This window comes from Adiantum capillus-veneris, chromosome 1 (assembly GCF_014529385.1).
Source record: "Adiantum capillus-veneris isolate H3 chromosome 1, ASM1452938v2, whole genome shotgun sequence".
NCBI lineage: Eukaryota > Viridiplantae > Streptophyta > Polypodiopsida > Polypodiales > Pteridaceae > Adiantum > Adiantum capillus-veneris.
This window is the reverse complement of record NC_140931.1, coordinates 152709648-152725429: the sequence shown is the minus strand read 5'-3', so window position 1 is coordinate 152725429 and position 15782 is coordinate 152709648. Positions and strand designations below refer to the sequence as shown.

Sequence of the window (15782 nt, the reverse complement as noted above, 5' to 3'; positions counted from 1 at the left end):
CTTTGAATTTTGCCAGTTTGCAGAAACATGTTTGTGAAGGCTATATTTTGGGTAAGATGCAGTGTTCTAAATTTCCAAAGGATGTTCAGTTCGGGCCACATGCAGGTTGCAGCTTGTGCATAGTGATGTTTGTGGGCCCATGCAAACTCCGTCCTTGGGAAATTACCTTTACTTCATGACTTTCATTGATGATTTCTCCAGGCATGCATGGGTATTTTCGCTTAAAGCGAAGTCCGAAGTTTTTATGTGTTTCAAACAATTTTTGGCTATGGCTGAAAATGTCTCGAAATGTACTATGGGCACCCTCCATTCCGATCGAGGGGAGGAGTATATGTCTCATGAATTCAATGCATTTCTGGCAAGTCGTGGGATAAAACACCAATGTACATTGCCTTATACACCTCTGCAAAATGGTGTTGCTGAGAGGAAAAATGGGTCACTTAAGTAAATGGCACGATGTATGGTCAAAAGTCAAGCTTTGCCGCATTCTTTTTGGCTTGAAGCCATCATGTGTGCACTTATGTACTAAACAGGTGTCCTACAAAAGCTTTGCAGTCTATTACACCATATGAAGCATGGCATGATAGAAAGCCTTCTATTGAGCACATGCTTGTTTTTGGTTGTTTGGCATATGCTTTGGTGCCACAAACACAACGAAAAAAATTGGATGATAAGGCTGTCAAATGTATTTTTGTTGGTTATAGTGCTGAAAGCAAAGGTTACAAGTTGTATTATCTGCAAACAAAATGAACTCTGGTTTCACAAGATGTAGTGTTTGTGGAAAATTCTCTTCAGCCCTTGATGTCATGTACTAGAGACAGTAATGTAAGCTCACAGAACATTTATGACACTTTGTTGCCTCTTTTCAGTGGTGGAAATACGAATGTAAGTTCCAATGAGGCAAATGTACAGCCTATGGGGGTTTCTGAAAATATTTTAGATCAGCCTATTACTGATGCAAATGTACATGATGTACTTGATGAGGAAAGGGCTGAAAATGAGCAGGCTAGAGGTATGCCAAAATGGCGGGTGCACACTTTGCGTGACAGTAAATTGGATGCACCTTTGTCTAGTGGTACTGGTTCAGGCTCTCGCCATGCATCTTATGCATCAGATTATTATGCTTTGACTGTGACTAGCTTACATGATGTTGAGGAACCGCTGTCTTTTGATGAAGCACAGAATTCAAAAAATTGGATGGCTACCATGCAATCAGAATTTGGTGCACTTATAGAAAATGACACATGGACTTTATGTGATTTGCCTCCTGGAAAAAAGGCCATTGGTACGAAGTGGGTTTACAAATTGAAACGCAAGCCGGATGGTGAGATCGCTCGCCATAAGGCTCGACTTGTTGCAAAGGGTTATGCACAACAAAAAGGCATAGATTATGAAGAGACCTTTTCTCCCACTTGTCGTATGACTATTGTGCGTTTTCTATGTGCATTGGCAGCTCATTTTGGTTGGGATGTACATCAATCAGACATTGTTACTGCTTTCTTGAATGGTGACATATTTGAGGAAGTTTATGTAACGCAGCCTCGCGGTTTTGTCATAAAAGGACAAGAGGACAAAGTGTGCAGATGTAAGAAGGCTTTGTATGGGTTGAAGCAATCTCTTCGTGCTTGGTATGAGAAAGCTGACACTCGTTTGGTTAAACAAGGCTTTCGTAACAGTCCAACAGAAAGCACATTGTATGTAAAGCGTGAGGGTGAAGTACTTCTCATTGTGGTTCTTTATGTAGATGATTTGCTGATCACTGGACCAAATGAGAGACATATTGCTGAATTTAAGGCTGATTTGAATTCTACTTTCAAGATGAAAGATTTGGGGATGCTGCATCATTACTTGGGTATACAATTTAAGCAGTGTGATAGTGGTATTGCCTTGTGTCAAAAAAGTTACATAGAGACATTGCTATGTAAGTTTGGACTTGAGGATTGCAAACCTATTGCCACTCCCATGGAAATAGGTTTGAAGTTGAGTCTACATGATACTGGTGATCCTGTTGATGTCACTCTTTATCAAAATGCTGTTGGCTGCCTCATTTATGTATGCAACACGAGGCCGGATATTCAGTTTGCAGTCTCACAGGTCAGCAGATTTATGCATAGCCCAAGGTCTAAGCATTGGTAGGCTGTCAAGAGGATTTTCTGCTACCTTAGTGGCACTTTACATCTTGGCTTGTTTTATCCCAAGGGGGGATCATTGCCGCCAGACTTACATGCTTTTTTCGGACTCAGATTGGGCTAGTGGTTTTGACATGCGAGTGTCCACAAGTGGTTTTTTTTTCATGCTTGGCAATTCATGTATATCATGGTTGAGCAAGAAGCAACCTACTATGGCCACTTCGAGTTGTGAAGCTAAGTACAGGGCAGTCTTCACAGCAACCTACTATGGCCACTTCGAGTTGTGAAGCTAAGTACAGGGCAGTCTTCACAGCAACAGTTGAGTGTGTATGGCTCAGACGCCTTATGGCTGATTTGGGTGTTGGACAAGACACTGTCAGAGCACATTGGCAGTTGTGAGGAACCCAATTTTTCATGCTCGCACAAAGCACATTGAGGTGCATTACCACTATGTTAGGGAGAGGCTCTCAGTAGGAGAGATCAGCTTGGCTTATGTGCCAACACAGGACAACGTTGCAGATCTTTTCACAAAGGCATTGTCTTGTGAGAAGCTTGAAGCTTTTCACAAAGCTTTGGGCTTACTCCCCTTTGTGGACTGATCATGTCCTCAGGGCATGGCACTTCCCTTTACTCATGTGCCAGCTCTCGTTCACCGCATCACTCTAGGGGGGATTTGTTACCATAGACATGTAGTAGTGATGTGTGTGAACACACTAGGACGGCCGGGGCATTTTTTCCCTCTTTAGGAGGTTTTTTCCCCCGAGCATTGTATATACGCCCATCACTCTAGGGCTATCTATCTTTCCATTGCACACTAAGTAATACACTCTCAATTGTGTGCCTTGAGCTTCCTTCGTCTTCTCCAAGCTATGTGTGTTTCTTTGCAACCCTAATTTCAACAATTGTACAGCTATCAATGTCCAATAGTTGCTTGATAGCTAGCAAAAATCTCATCAAATATTCATATGTTGAGAAGCTAGTAGCTATCAGTCTAGTAATAGCTGGTAATATCTTGTAATATTCATATGTTAAGAAGTTAGTAGCTATCAATAGCTAATAACTATTTAATATGTGGTAATAGCTATCAGATAGCTATTAGGCTCTTATCTAACACGAATAACTATGGTAACATGCAAACATCCACAACCATTTCATCTTGTAAACCCAAGCTGCAAGCTGTACAGGGTTGCACAATGGTAATTTCTTCATGAGATACCATGGTCATAGGAGGTGCTAGTGAGAACACGGGTCCATTACCTTGTTGCAACTGAGAAAGAGCATTGCTAACAAAAGCCTCCTACTCTTTAAGTCACCCCAAAAGCATATTCATCTTTTCTTGCTTCTCCTAGATGTAAAAATAGGCATAAAATTAGTAAATTTCAAAATCAACTTAGATCAAGTATGAAAAGCTCATAAGAGTAGTGATGATAACCTGTAAAGCTAAAACAACATCCTTGTTTACTATTCCAAACTCACTAGCACCAAGAACACTAAGAGCTTGTGCATTTGTAGTGATGACATCTTGCAAGTCCATCTGCCTCTCCTTCCACAGACACATTTTTCCACCAGCCTCAAGTGTATGCAATTCTTGGCGTCCATCTCGTAACTGGTGCAAAAAAGTTTCAGTCATTGAATAAACCTTCATATCCACTTGTGCTTGCTGCATGTCCTTGAAAATACTTTCTATTTCACTCTCGATATCCCTAATTCTAGCTTGTACATCAAAAAGCATAGCTGCTACCAAATCAACATGCTGACTATTCAACCTATCTGTATTTGGCTTAGATAAAGCACCCAAAAACTTTGACTTGCTAACTAAATCACCTTCATTTATGTGTGTCAAAACTCTTGTCACTTTATTGGAAATATGTTGCTTATGCGCTCCCACACTATTTACTGAGTTCTTAGCCATCAGTGCCCAAGCAACCTCGTATTTTGACTTGTCAAGTGCCAAAACGTGTTGATAGTTCTCAAATGAAAAGGCTGTTGCAAACCATGCATCACATTCACCATTTACAAATGTAAAGGTTGTTGCAAACCATGGATCACACTCACCATTTACAAATAACTCTTGGTAGACCATCTAATACAACATCATAGATTTGTTGTAAAACTCTGACCGAATGGTTTGAAGCTTTACCTTCTGCCTTTTTTTGCAATGTCGTGAACACTGACAACCAGTCTTTTTCTGTAACATCCATTAGTTGTGGATTGTCAACCCCAACCAAGCTGAGGTTGTATAGTTCATGAAACTCTTGTCTTTTCATAAACACTTTCTCATGCTTAACTTTTTTTGCATGGAGGTGGGATCCACCTGAAATAACCGTCAAGAGTGAAATGGTTAACTTGTTGAAGAACTTTTCAATGAAAAGGTTCAAAAAATTTGCTTCACTAATAGCACTTTCAATAGATCTTAGACATCAAATAGCAACCAAGAGTAGCTATTTGTAACAACTTACTTCTAGGACATAAATATGATAGATATGTGATACTTACTTGATAGCTATTAGCAAGTCATAGCTTTTCAATAGCTACCATATATCTATGTCCAAACAATTTGGTTTCACGACTGGCATTTATAACATCTAGTATACAACTATTAGATAGTTGTCATATATTAAAAGCTATTAGATAACAATCAAATAACTACTGATAGCTTTTGGAGAGCTATCAAAAGATAATAAATTTAAGTAGATTCCTAATAGGTATCATATACCTATCTCTAGACAACCTGCTTAGTTCATCGGTATTAGGTAAGCTATTAAATACCTTCTAGACACCTTACAATGAGACCTACTCTAGTGCTTACAGGCTCATTGATCATGCATATGCAAATAATTTTATGCGTATGAAGAAAGCTATTTATAGATGAAAAGAACCGGGCAAATTGATATTTCATTGTGAGTAGTTCAAAAGAATTGTAGACAGAAAAGAACTGATTTTTAAAACTCTTCAATGCTTTCTATAACTTTAAAATCGAAACAAGCTTCTTTAACTTGAAAATGAAAGCACATTAAAACTCTTCAATGCTTTCTTTAACTTTAAAATCAAATCAAGTTTCTCTAACTTGAAAATTAGAGCGGGTCATCCTAAAGAAATTATCCAAACAGCTAGAATTTGCATTGATTCTCCCAAAGTTGTCTTTAACTTTCAAGAAAAGAAAACTACACAACAACATATATTCCATTTAATTGAAAAGCCCAATGGGACATTGAAAGAGAAAAGGTGTGTGTATGTGTGTGTGTGTGTGAGAGAGAGAGAGAGTGAGAGAGAGAGAGAGAGAGAGAGACAAAGAGAGAGATTACTAAAAAAGTGAGTGAGTGTGTGTGTGTGTGTGTGTGTGTGTGTGTGTGTGTGTGTTTAAGTATGAAAATCCCCTCGTAATTGAACCATACTTAGACAATTGTATTAAATAACAATATTTTAAAACAAGACTAGCTTGCGCGACCCGCCTACCGGCGGGTCTCGCTCACTCTTACTATGACACAAATTAAATTGATGACACACATAGTATTCATATAAGTTGTGCTTGTATGATCTTAATTAGTTTTTTTCATGGTACACACACACACGCGCGCGCGCGCAAAGAGTGCAACATGGTTTTCATTCCAAATACGAGCCAATAGTTTTGTTACATAAAAGAGGCTTCTTGATAAGAGAGTAATCATCAGAAACATAAGGGATAAAACATAAGGAATCCCAACCCCAAAAAGGGATCACCATCAAACCAAACCCATTGTAGAAGGCATCATTTAGGTTGAAAGAGAAGCTTGCGATAGACACGGTTTCACACCCGTAACACCCAGGGCCCAATGTATCGCACACTTCGTCCAAGCCGCCTTGGAGTATCATCGACAACATACATTCTCACTTTCCAATTCTCTGCTTCAAATCCAAAGGAAGGTAGTGCATTTATGGGCCATTGATACCCTATCTCTCTAAGAGAGACATGACCCCGTCCTGCTGCCTCGTCTAGCTCTAAGGCAACATGATAGTATCCTATGAGTCCTAAATAGCACGTGGACTCATATAGACCTACCAATAGATGGGCTGGATAATAGTGTTTTCTACAAAAAAGAAAGAGTATATTAAGAAAAACCCAAGCCTATTGCAAGACATAAATAAATAATAATAATTCAAAAGCCATACCTTATGACATCAAAGTCTTCTAAGATATGGACAACATCATTTGCAGGTATGGGTCCCCTCCAAAAAAGTGGATCTATGCATCATACAACACGATTATTATGCTTTAATTATTCAAACTTCAAAGTGGGACTCATTTTTTTGTAAAGTTTCAACAAATTACCTCGAATATATTCAGACACCCTATCCATTGTGTATTTGACTGTAGATCGGCTGGCCATCTATAAACAACAACAAAAATTAGGATTAATATAAAACTTCATTTAACAAAAAGTTAATGACAAAGAGTAATGCATGGATGAAAGATAGTATGATACCTTAAACATTTCTGACCTCTAGCACTTCTTTGTAGACAATGTTTGGGCTGCAAGCCATTGGATTTGCATTTGAATTTACCATCGATGTTTGACTACCATCTATCAAAATCTTTATGGCAGTAGAAGAACGCACGCGAGACATTGCTACATAGAGCTAACCGTGAGTAAAAACAGGTGTAGCAAGGTACAAACCTAAGAATCCAAGTGTTTGACCTTGTGCCTTGTTGATGGTCATTCCGAATGCAAGTCTCACAGGAAATTGTCTGCGCTTCATTTCAAAAGGTAATCCTTGAGAACCTCCTATGATAAAGTCGATCCTTGGTATGAACACATTGTCTCCAACATGAGAACCTGTGATTACTTCCGCCTCAATGACCTTGTGATAAAAATGCTTACATATCAATCTTGTCCCATTGCATAAACCACGCCTTGGATCCAGGTTGCGAAGGAGCATGATTGGAGCATTCTCTTTCAGGTGCAAGCAGTGTGGTGGGAAACCACCACCAAGATCCAATGAGTTTAAAAACTCTATTGGATATAACCCACCATTACAATCTGATGTACAAAGAGAATCTGCACTCAAGTATTTTTTGTCAAGTCCTCTCATTTTATGCATAGCCAAGTCATTGATTAGGGAAACATCCTTATTGCGTGGGGCAAGAATACCTCTGTCCCTAAAGAAGCTTGCATGTCTTTGGACATTTTGTAAGTCACCATATATACTGTGAATTAGGCCTTGAACATTGGTATCTTCGAGTATCATACTACTTGGAAATGCTACAGTATCAAGTAAATCCCCATGACATACATTCCCATTGCCAATGTCTAGTACCCATTTTGCAAAGTCTCTCTCAACCAAGTCATTGGAACAATGAAGTACACGCATATTCTCTATTAGCTTCAGAGTCTTCACATGTTTCCATACATAAGATCGGCACAAAGAGGCATCAACAATATCTGCTCGACTTCCTTTGGGCACAACTGGTAAAATTTGTCTAAAATCACCCCCAAGGAGAAACACCTTTCCCCCAAACAATGTATCACTTTGCATAACATCTCTCAATGTCTTGTCCAAGGCCTCAAAAGCATAACGATGGACCATGGGAGCCTCATCCCAGATTATCAATGATGCTAATCTCAAAAGCTCTGCAAGTTGACTATTTACTTTGATGTTGCATGTCGATTCAAAATGCACTTCTATTGGTATCTTAAATCTCGAATGTGCTGTACGCCCATTGCTAAGAAGTAAAGCTGCAATTCCCAAGGATGCACATGCTAAAGCAACATTCGGTTGACCACGTACACGACAAAGTAGTGCATTATAGAGATAAGTCTTCCCAGTCCCACCGGGTCCATCCAAGAAAAAAACTGTCCCATTTGATGAGTCAACTGCTTGCATGATTTCGTTATAAGCAGCTCTTTGTCCACAATTCAAAGATGCTTCCATACAAATGGCTAAAGTCATTTGCTCATTTGCATTGAACATCCTCTCTTCTGCTATCAAACCACTCCCACATCCAGATAATACAGAACGGTCTACTTCGGGCATCCCAGAGTAGTCACAAAGTCGTTTCCCATCTGATTGAAGTAGAGACTTCAAGCTACATAATGCTTGATTCTTAGCTATCTCATGACATACATCCTCATCACTTGTACATTCATGCAAATCATAAACATAATCCTCAGAAAGCTCCAAGGAGAATCGGTGCCACATTGTACCTGGACATAATGGCTCACAAAATACTAAGATCATAACAAATAGTTGTCGTAATTGCAAGCCGGTACTTGTACATGATGCCTCTTGCAAACACATAAACCATTCATCATCATTTTGTAGCAAACCCCTGTCACTGCAAGCTTGAAAGTGGCATAGGTTTGTCCGTTGAAAGTGCGAAGCTCCTCAAATGATTTACAACCCTTGCATATGGTAAGCAGCATACGCAAATAATAAAGATCGCCTGCATTGGGAACAACATTGTACATTCTCCCTATATTATCACCTCTTTGCCTATGTGACCACACTTTATTAGTGGGGTTCCAAACCCATTCGGAGGGAAAATCTATATATAATAAATCATTTGCTTCTGGATATTGTTGATTCGCTACAAACCAATCTGTAAGTGTTGTCTTTCTATTATCATCATTTTTCACCAAATTGGATATGTCAGTAGAGTCTCCAAAAGCAACCATATTCTGTTGTGGAAGATGCACTTGTAAACGCAATATATCAGGCTTTTCCTCATGCAATGAGAATCCAAAAATTCTCCAAATTGCCTCCGATGCGGATACACAGCGTGCATCTAAATAACTCTTGATTTCATCAAGAACACCTTCTCCATCTTGGAGCACAACTGTGGCCCTATCATGTCCTTTGTACACATACTTATAGAGATACTTCAATGCTGATATGGTTGAGCATATCTCTACATTGATGTGAGCTTTATATCTTAGAGACAACAATGGATTATAGGGAACAATCCATCTGTATAGCCTCTCTTGATTTTGAACCACATATTGACCATCATTTCGCCGCATATACCTTGGATATCCATCACCATCAATAGAAGTAGATTCACAAAACTCACGTGGGTATTTGAATCTACATCTTTGATCTACCATGCATGGTGCATTTGGATCCAATGAGCCACACGGATCATGAACATTGCAACGACTCACAACATCATACAAATCAGGAAATAATTTTTTATTTAGAAGTTCAGCACAAACCATTCTGTCATAATGCCACATCTCTGTCGGCTTATATTCGGATGCAAGAATCAGTAAGATATGAGCATGGGGAAGACCTCTTTTCTGAAATTCTATCACACAAACATGTCCAACAACCTTTCCAAAGATAGCCCTTTTAAGAAGAAAGTCCATCAAATCTTTGAATTTATGATAAAAGACACGTGTAGTCAAGTCAAGACGATCAGAAGCAGTTTGTCCTGGCAATAACGCATCTTCTATTTCCTTCCACCTTGGGTTGCATGTGAAAGTTATGAATAGATCAGGCTTTCCTCTCTTACGTACAATTGCCATAGAATCTTGATAGAGTTGCTGCATGTACCGAGGTCCCCCCACAAAAGATGAAGGCAATACAATTCTTCTTCCAACATTAACACCCATGACCCTATGCGCATTGTCACTGGAAGCAAGCATGTCTGCAAGGCCTTGATACACTTCTGCACGAATTGATCTTTGATTTTTTCTAAACCATAATAACCTTGACTCCTCCATAGTACTGTAGGCATCAACAATGTACTGCTGCAACAATCATCCTCCACGTAAAAGGCATTCTGTGGTGTCACTCCTAATCTGCAACCTAAAAGTGTAGTATTGTTTTTGTGTAACAAATTGCTGCTCCTTGGGAGTTTGCGGTATATATGGATGCCACCCATCCTCTCCATTAGGAAACAATAGAACATATAGTAAAGGCATATATGATCGATGTAGGTTGGAGATCCTTTTAAGCCCCCCATCACTATACTGCAATACAATATCATGATGGCCGATGTTGCTCTCATCTCCTTGCCCTGGCATAATTGCTGCAACCTCAAATCCACGCAGAGCTAAATATTGCCAACCATTTGTACGTTTTTCAGTAATGACCATCTTCATGTTTGGGATTCCTTCATTCCCGATTGTTGTAGCAGCAAACCGAAAGGCATTTGCATATGGATTAACACGATGCATCATAGCCTGCAAACTATGCAAGGAATCTCTATTTAAATCTGGCACATGATGCAATCTATTGTTGAGCTCATTCTCTGTATCAAAAAAGTACAATTGTGCAAAGCGAGGGATATGATCCACTCTTTCGCACGGTGTCATGGGCCCAATATTATGGTAGATGGCACCGTGAACTTTAAAAGTGTACACACCTCTCCCTCGCGTAAGTTGCTCATCAACATGAGCACCCAAAGAAGCAAAAGCCAATACATTATTATATGCTCTGATGTGTTTAAGAAATTTTTTGCTCTTGGTAGTACCACCTTGCATCAATTCTTTGAGCTCCATTGGCGGATCACTCAAAGGAAGTAATTTGACTTTTCCTGATAAGCAACATTACTTACCTACAAATGTGCAGATAGACCTACCTTCAACCTTCCAAGCACATGCACCACAAAAGGAGCACACAAAATTTAAGCCACCCAAGTTGTGGACCAAGCATTTTCCATGGTAGAGAGCAAGCATAGAGTCATGCTTCAAGATTGTTGCATTTGGATAAATGCAACGAATAGATAGACAATAATGCTCAATTTTAGAGAATCCCCCTTCTTCAAAAACAATGCAAGGATGTTGTTGTTGACCCTCCCAATTGTTGGTAGCTCCAATAACGGAAGGTACTTCTAAAGGTCTAGTGCTTTGAGCATTTGTAGTACAATTTTCAATATGCATAGCCATTGCATCCATTTGTTGACCGCCATGATTTAAATGCATGATATTCACACAATCTCCTAAAATACCCAATGGGATTCGCTGCAAAGATTGTTGAGCCCTAGCCCGTGCTGTTTCTCGCCTAGCTTTTCTAGAAATCTTGCATAATCTAGCTCAATGTGTGTGTCCTGGGGACAAAACCCGTGGTCCGGACACCATCTGTGTTAAATAAATTTTTTTAAAGGTTGTCAATAAATTTGAGTCTTCTAATTAGGAAGATTTTCATCTATCTAATATGAGCCACCAATCTACTTGTCCCTGACTATTTGTGTCACATAAGTTTGGGATGAATTACTTTTCATTCCATATCTCCTTTCCTCCCCCTTTCGCTACCTCTCCGTTTGTCTTTCTACCCCTCCCTATATCTTTTTATGTTTTCCTTTTTGTTCATTCCCTACCCCTAAAACCTTCTTTCGTCCCCTCCTCTCTCTCTCTCTCTCTCTCTCTCTCTCTCACACACACACACACACACACACACACACACACACACACACCTTTTCATGCATGTGTTCCTGTGAGAGAGAGAGAGAGAGATAGAGAGAGAGAGAGAGAGATAGATAGAGAGAGAGAGAGAGAGAGAGAGAGATAGAGAAAGAGAGAGAGAGAGAGATACTACAATGATAATTTGAAGTTTTTCAACATCAATAGATAAAAAAAAATTACATTTTAGGATAGGATGCAGTAACACCCCCTTGTGCATTAGGCGTGGCAATGATAATTTGAAGTTTTGCTACAACATTAGATTAAAAAAAATTACATTTTAGGATAGGATGTAGTAACACCTCCCTGTGTGTTAGGCATGACAACACGACTAAGTCTCCTATCGATGGCATTCAAGCGATTAATTGCAATTTTTAAGGTCTTCATCTCAGACCCTAAATCTGCTACATGCGCTTTCAAGGCTTCGACTTGGTCCTTGTGTTCCTTGAAGCACAAAGACAATTGTTGCACAACCTCATTCTAGAAATTTTCCATGAATGTATAGATTTCATGTTGATTGATTTCCAAACGTGCAGTTTCGTCCTTGATACCCTGCAATGCCAAAATCACCTCCTCTCGAAAGGTGATGTGGTCTTCTTCACCTTGAACTTGTTTGCAAACCTTTTGTAAGTAGTTTTTGCACTCTTGTTGGACAGCTTCGTTGCGTTCACAAAGTCCATGAATGATTTGTAAACGCTTTGAAGGACCCTCGCAATTCAATTGCCCCCCTGATCTGGCCAACTGCTTTGCGGCTCGCACGCTATTGCACTCTGGAGGTGTAGGCATGATGACTTCATTTACATCATGATCTCCTTGAGAAACATTCCCAGAGTTGGAAGAAGGGCTATCCATCACTGAAAGAGAATAGATGCATCAATTAATTGCAAGTGATCATGAAAATGTATGTTGGTAACAACATGTATGGGTAAGTAGAAACAAATTATGATGAAGCGGAACAACTTAGGTCTAAAAAGAGAGAGACACTTGTCACTGCTTAGTCATGTAGGTGCATATAGAATGAATATATATACATAGGGAGATAGATAGATAGACATCTCGGCCATGCTCTCTGGCAACAGCTACACCTAAAAGATGGCTGGGGGGAAGCCCGTCATGTGGCAAATTATAATTAATTATAAACCTAGTCATGAGATTCATATAACATATAACATGGATATATATAGAGAGGGAGAAAGAAAGATAGATAGAGGGGGGGGGGGGGGGGGAAGAGGGGTGGAGACCACATTCGGCCAAGCATCACGCTTTCATCTAAAGAGACGTCTCCACTTCACATCCACTAAAAATGTTTGCAAAAACGGTCCCCAACAATGCTCACTGCATACAATTTTGGCGTGAAAAGCCTCAAAAAATTAAAACCCTACAAAAAGTAAAAACGTACAAAACTTTGAAAAAACAAAAAAATATTGTTGAGTGCATAATGCGGCTGGCGCAACCTCTATTGCTGCCCTCACTCGCGGTCTCCTGTAGCTGTCGCATGACAGTTTAGTTGGGAGCTCACGGAACACCTCTGGATGTAGCAACCTACAACGCAGTTCCTCTCTGCAGGGAACTGGAGCGTCTGAGCAACAACATCTTGCAAGGCACTTCGTACTGGAGGTCATTGGCCAGCGCAGTGGCTGCTCCGCTTCTACACCGCCTCACATAGAAGCTCACCATCATAATCTGCAGGGTGTATTGGCAAGGGAAAACCGAGAATACAGATTGTCTCCAGCTACCCTATGTCTTCACTTGGGGTTGTTGCCGTGCAGCTAGGAAGCTTGTCAAAGACCCATTGCACTCTTCCTCTCCATGTTTTCTTGTGTAGCGGATGTTGTTGCTTTCTAGGTGTTCCTTTGTTGATTGCATCTGGACAGCTCTGATCTTCCTGACCAAGTTGGGCATATCCCACATTCAGTACATTCCAAGAGACGACCTCTCGGATAGGAACCTCCTCAAGTACTTTTTGTTCTTTATGAAGTGCACCTCTCTCTCTCTTTCTCTCTCTACTTAGCAATTTTGTCATGCTACACTGCATCACCTAAGACTTTCACTCGATAGGTTAAAGTATACTACACTTAGGTGTGATGCGATCATAGAGATTCATGGAATATGTTTCAAAGCATTACTTGAAAACTGGATAGGGACCTTCTCCTAGGGGGAGGTGAGGCGACTTAGAAGAATGAGCGGAAGATGGAGTTGACGGAGAAGGTACCAATTCAAATTGTGAGAGTTGTTGAGCTTTGGCCAACAATGTTGTAGTACGTCGCAGAAGGATGAAGAAAAAAGGAGACAAAGCGTGCAGCCTTTGGACCAAACTCATCATCTACTTTCACGACTTGCTAACTAAATGCATGGGCTCATTGGGTTGGCAATGTTGTAGTACGCAGAAGGATGAAGAAAAAAGGAGACAAAGTGTGCAGACTTTGGACCAAACTCATCATCTACTTTCACGACTTGCTAACTAAATGTATGGGTTGCAGTGTTCCGGAAAAATGTGTCTCAGCTTAATATCGTGCCGTTTTCAATTTCAAAAGTGCAGATGAAGGCAAGGGAAAACAGAGAAATTCCGCCCCAAAATAGAGACAATTAGTGTAAAAACCCAAAAATAAACCTAATTTTCTAGATTTCCTCTTGGGCAATGAAAAAACCGTAAAAATTCCCCCCACTACCAATGCCTACAACATATAACTCACCTTCTCGGTTTTTACATTAATTTTCTCTATTTTGCGGTTCCTTTTCCTCTTGCCCTCCGCTAGCCATACACGTTTTACCATAAACACTTTTTAAAAAAAATTAAAACTAAAAATTATTGGCATTTTTAAAACTAAAAATTATTGGCATTTTTAAAACTAAAAATTATAGCAGCGCTAGCAGCAATGTTGGCTGCATGAAGTTATTGGCATTTTTAAAACTAAAATATATTGGCAGAATTATAGCAGCGCTGGTTGCATGGCATTTTTTAAACTAAAAATTATTGGCAGCGCTGCATGGCAGCGGCGTCGGCGTCAGCGTCGGTAGGTATGGCTGCAGCCGTGCTGCAAGGTGCTGGCAGATACGGTTGCTTCTCCTGCACGCCTCCCAAGTTGCACATCGTTTGCAAGCAGTGACGACGACTGCATGGTGCTGGCTGGTTATACGTCGACGGGCCAGAGGCAAGTGCAGCTCGTGCTCCAGTTCTACACCTACATCCCCTCACACAGCAAAGCATCTCGCTCTGAGAGAGAGAGAGAGAGAGAGAGAGAGAGAGAGAGAGAGAGAGAGAGAGAGAGAGAGAGAGAGAGAGAGAGAGAGAGAGAGAGAGAGAGAGAGCACCACCACCATTGGCTGTGTGTGTGGTTCGAGGACAGCTTGAAGCCTCATCTGTGTACACCTTGCGCCGTTTGTATCCTCAGAGAGAGAGAGAGAGAGAGAGAGAGAGAGAGAGAGAGAGAGAGAGAGAGAGAGAGAGAGAGAGCACCACCACCATTGGCTGTGTGTGTGTGTGGTTGGAGGACAGCTCGAAGCTCAAGGGAAGCGCCATCCTAACCTCCTGCACAACTTGCTTAGGGGGTGCAGTTGAGTCATTTCTCTCTCTCTCTCTCTCAATTCCGTCGCACGAGATGAGGCAAGACATGCAAAAATTCCGCCGGAAAGGCGCACTCGCAAATCACATGAGAGAGAGAGAGAGAGAGAGAGAGAGAGAGAGAGAGAGAGAGAGAGAGAGAGAGAGAGAGAGAGAGAGAACCTGGTGAATGAAAGAGTGCCTGGCAGCAAGCTCAAGGTTGATGGCTGGATCGGCTCTCGGTCGACAGTACCTTCAAACGATTCAAACGGAAAAAAGAATAGATTAGCTCTCTGTGGCAACGTAGAGAGAGAGGGAGCCAAATCGTAGAGACAACCAACTCAATCTCTACAACTCACCTTGCAATACGGTCGTCGGCTAGCAGCAGCATCTATTTCACTGATATGTGATTTTATAGCACACAAAGGTGAGTCGAAGGGTCGCTTGCAACGTTTTCTTGTTTTCTTGCAATGGACTTGCAACGCTGGCCGGAGTTGAGAGTGAGGCTCCTTTTGAAGACACGTGGCGGCCTGAATCCTTCATAGAGTTGAGAGTGAAGCTCCTTTTGAATACACGTGGCGGCCTGAATGTGAGGCTCCTTCATAAAGAGTATAGATGTCATAAACCTCAATTATCATTTCATATACACCAATACAACATTCTGTATCTAATGGATAATACAGTCATTTAGATCAAAATTTTGATCTTTGATCACTACAATGTAATATCTTA

At 40.6% G+C, this 15782-nt stretch overlaps 1 protein-coding gene across 1 annotated transcript; it reads right to left on the bottom strand.

The window, feature by feature from the left end:
- Positions 1-6265: 6265 nt before the first annotated feature.
- On the bottom strand, positions 6266-15441 carry LOC147465823 (uncharacterized). Its single transcript, XM_086512516.1, has 4 exons — positions 15410-15441; positions 15234-15303; positions 6439-6496; positions 6266-6351 (listed from the first exon to the last, which is right to left on the bottom strand). The coding sequence occupies exons 1-4, from the start codon at positions 15439-15441 to the stop codon at positions 6266-6268; spliced, it is 246 nt and encodes an 81-aa protein (XP_086368642.1).
- Positions 15442-15782: the final 341 nt, after the last annotated feature.

Coding starts and splice junctions, on each gene's coding strand:
- LOC147465823 (XM_086512516.1), bottom strand. CDS start 15,441: ATGCTGCTGCTAGCCGACGACCGTATTGCAAG. Junction 15,304..15,409: donor GCCGACGACCGTATTGCAAG/GTGAGTTGTAGA, acceptor AATCGTTTGAAG/GTACTGTCGACCGAGAGCCG. Junction 6,497..15,233: donor GGCACTCTTTCATTCACCAG/GTTCTCTCTCTC, acceptor TGTTGTTTATAG/ATGGCCAGCCGATCTACAGT.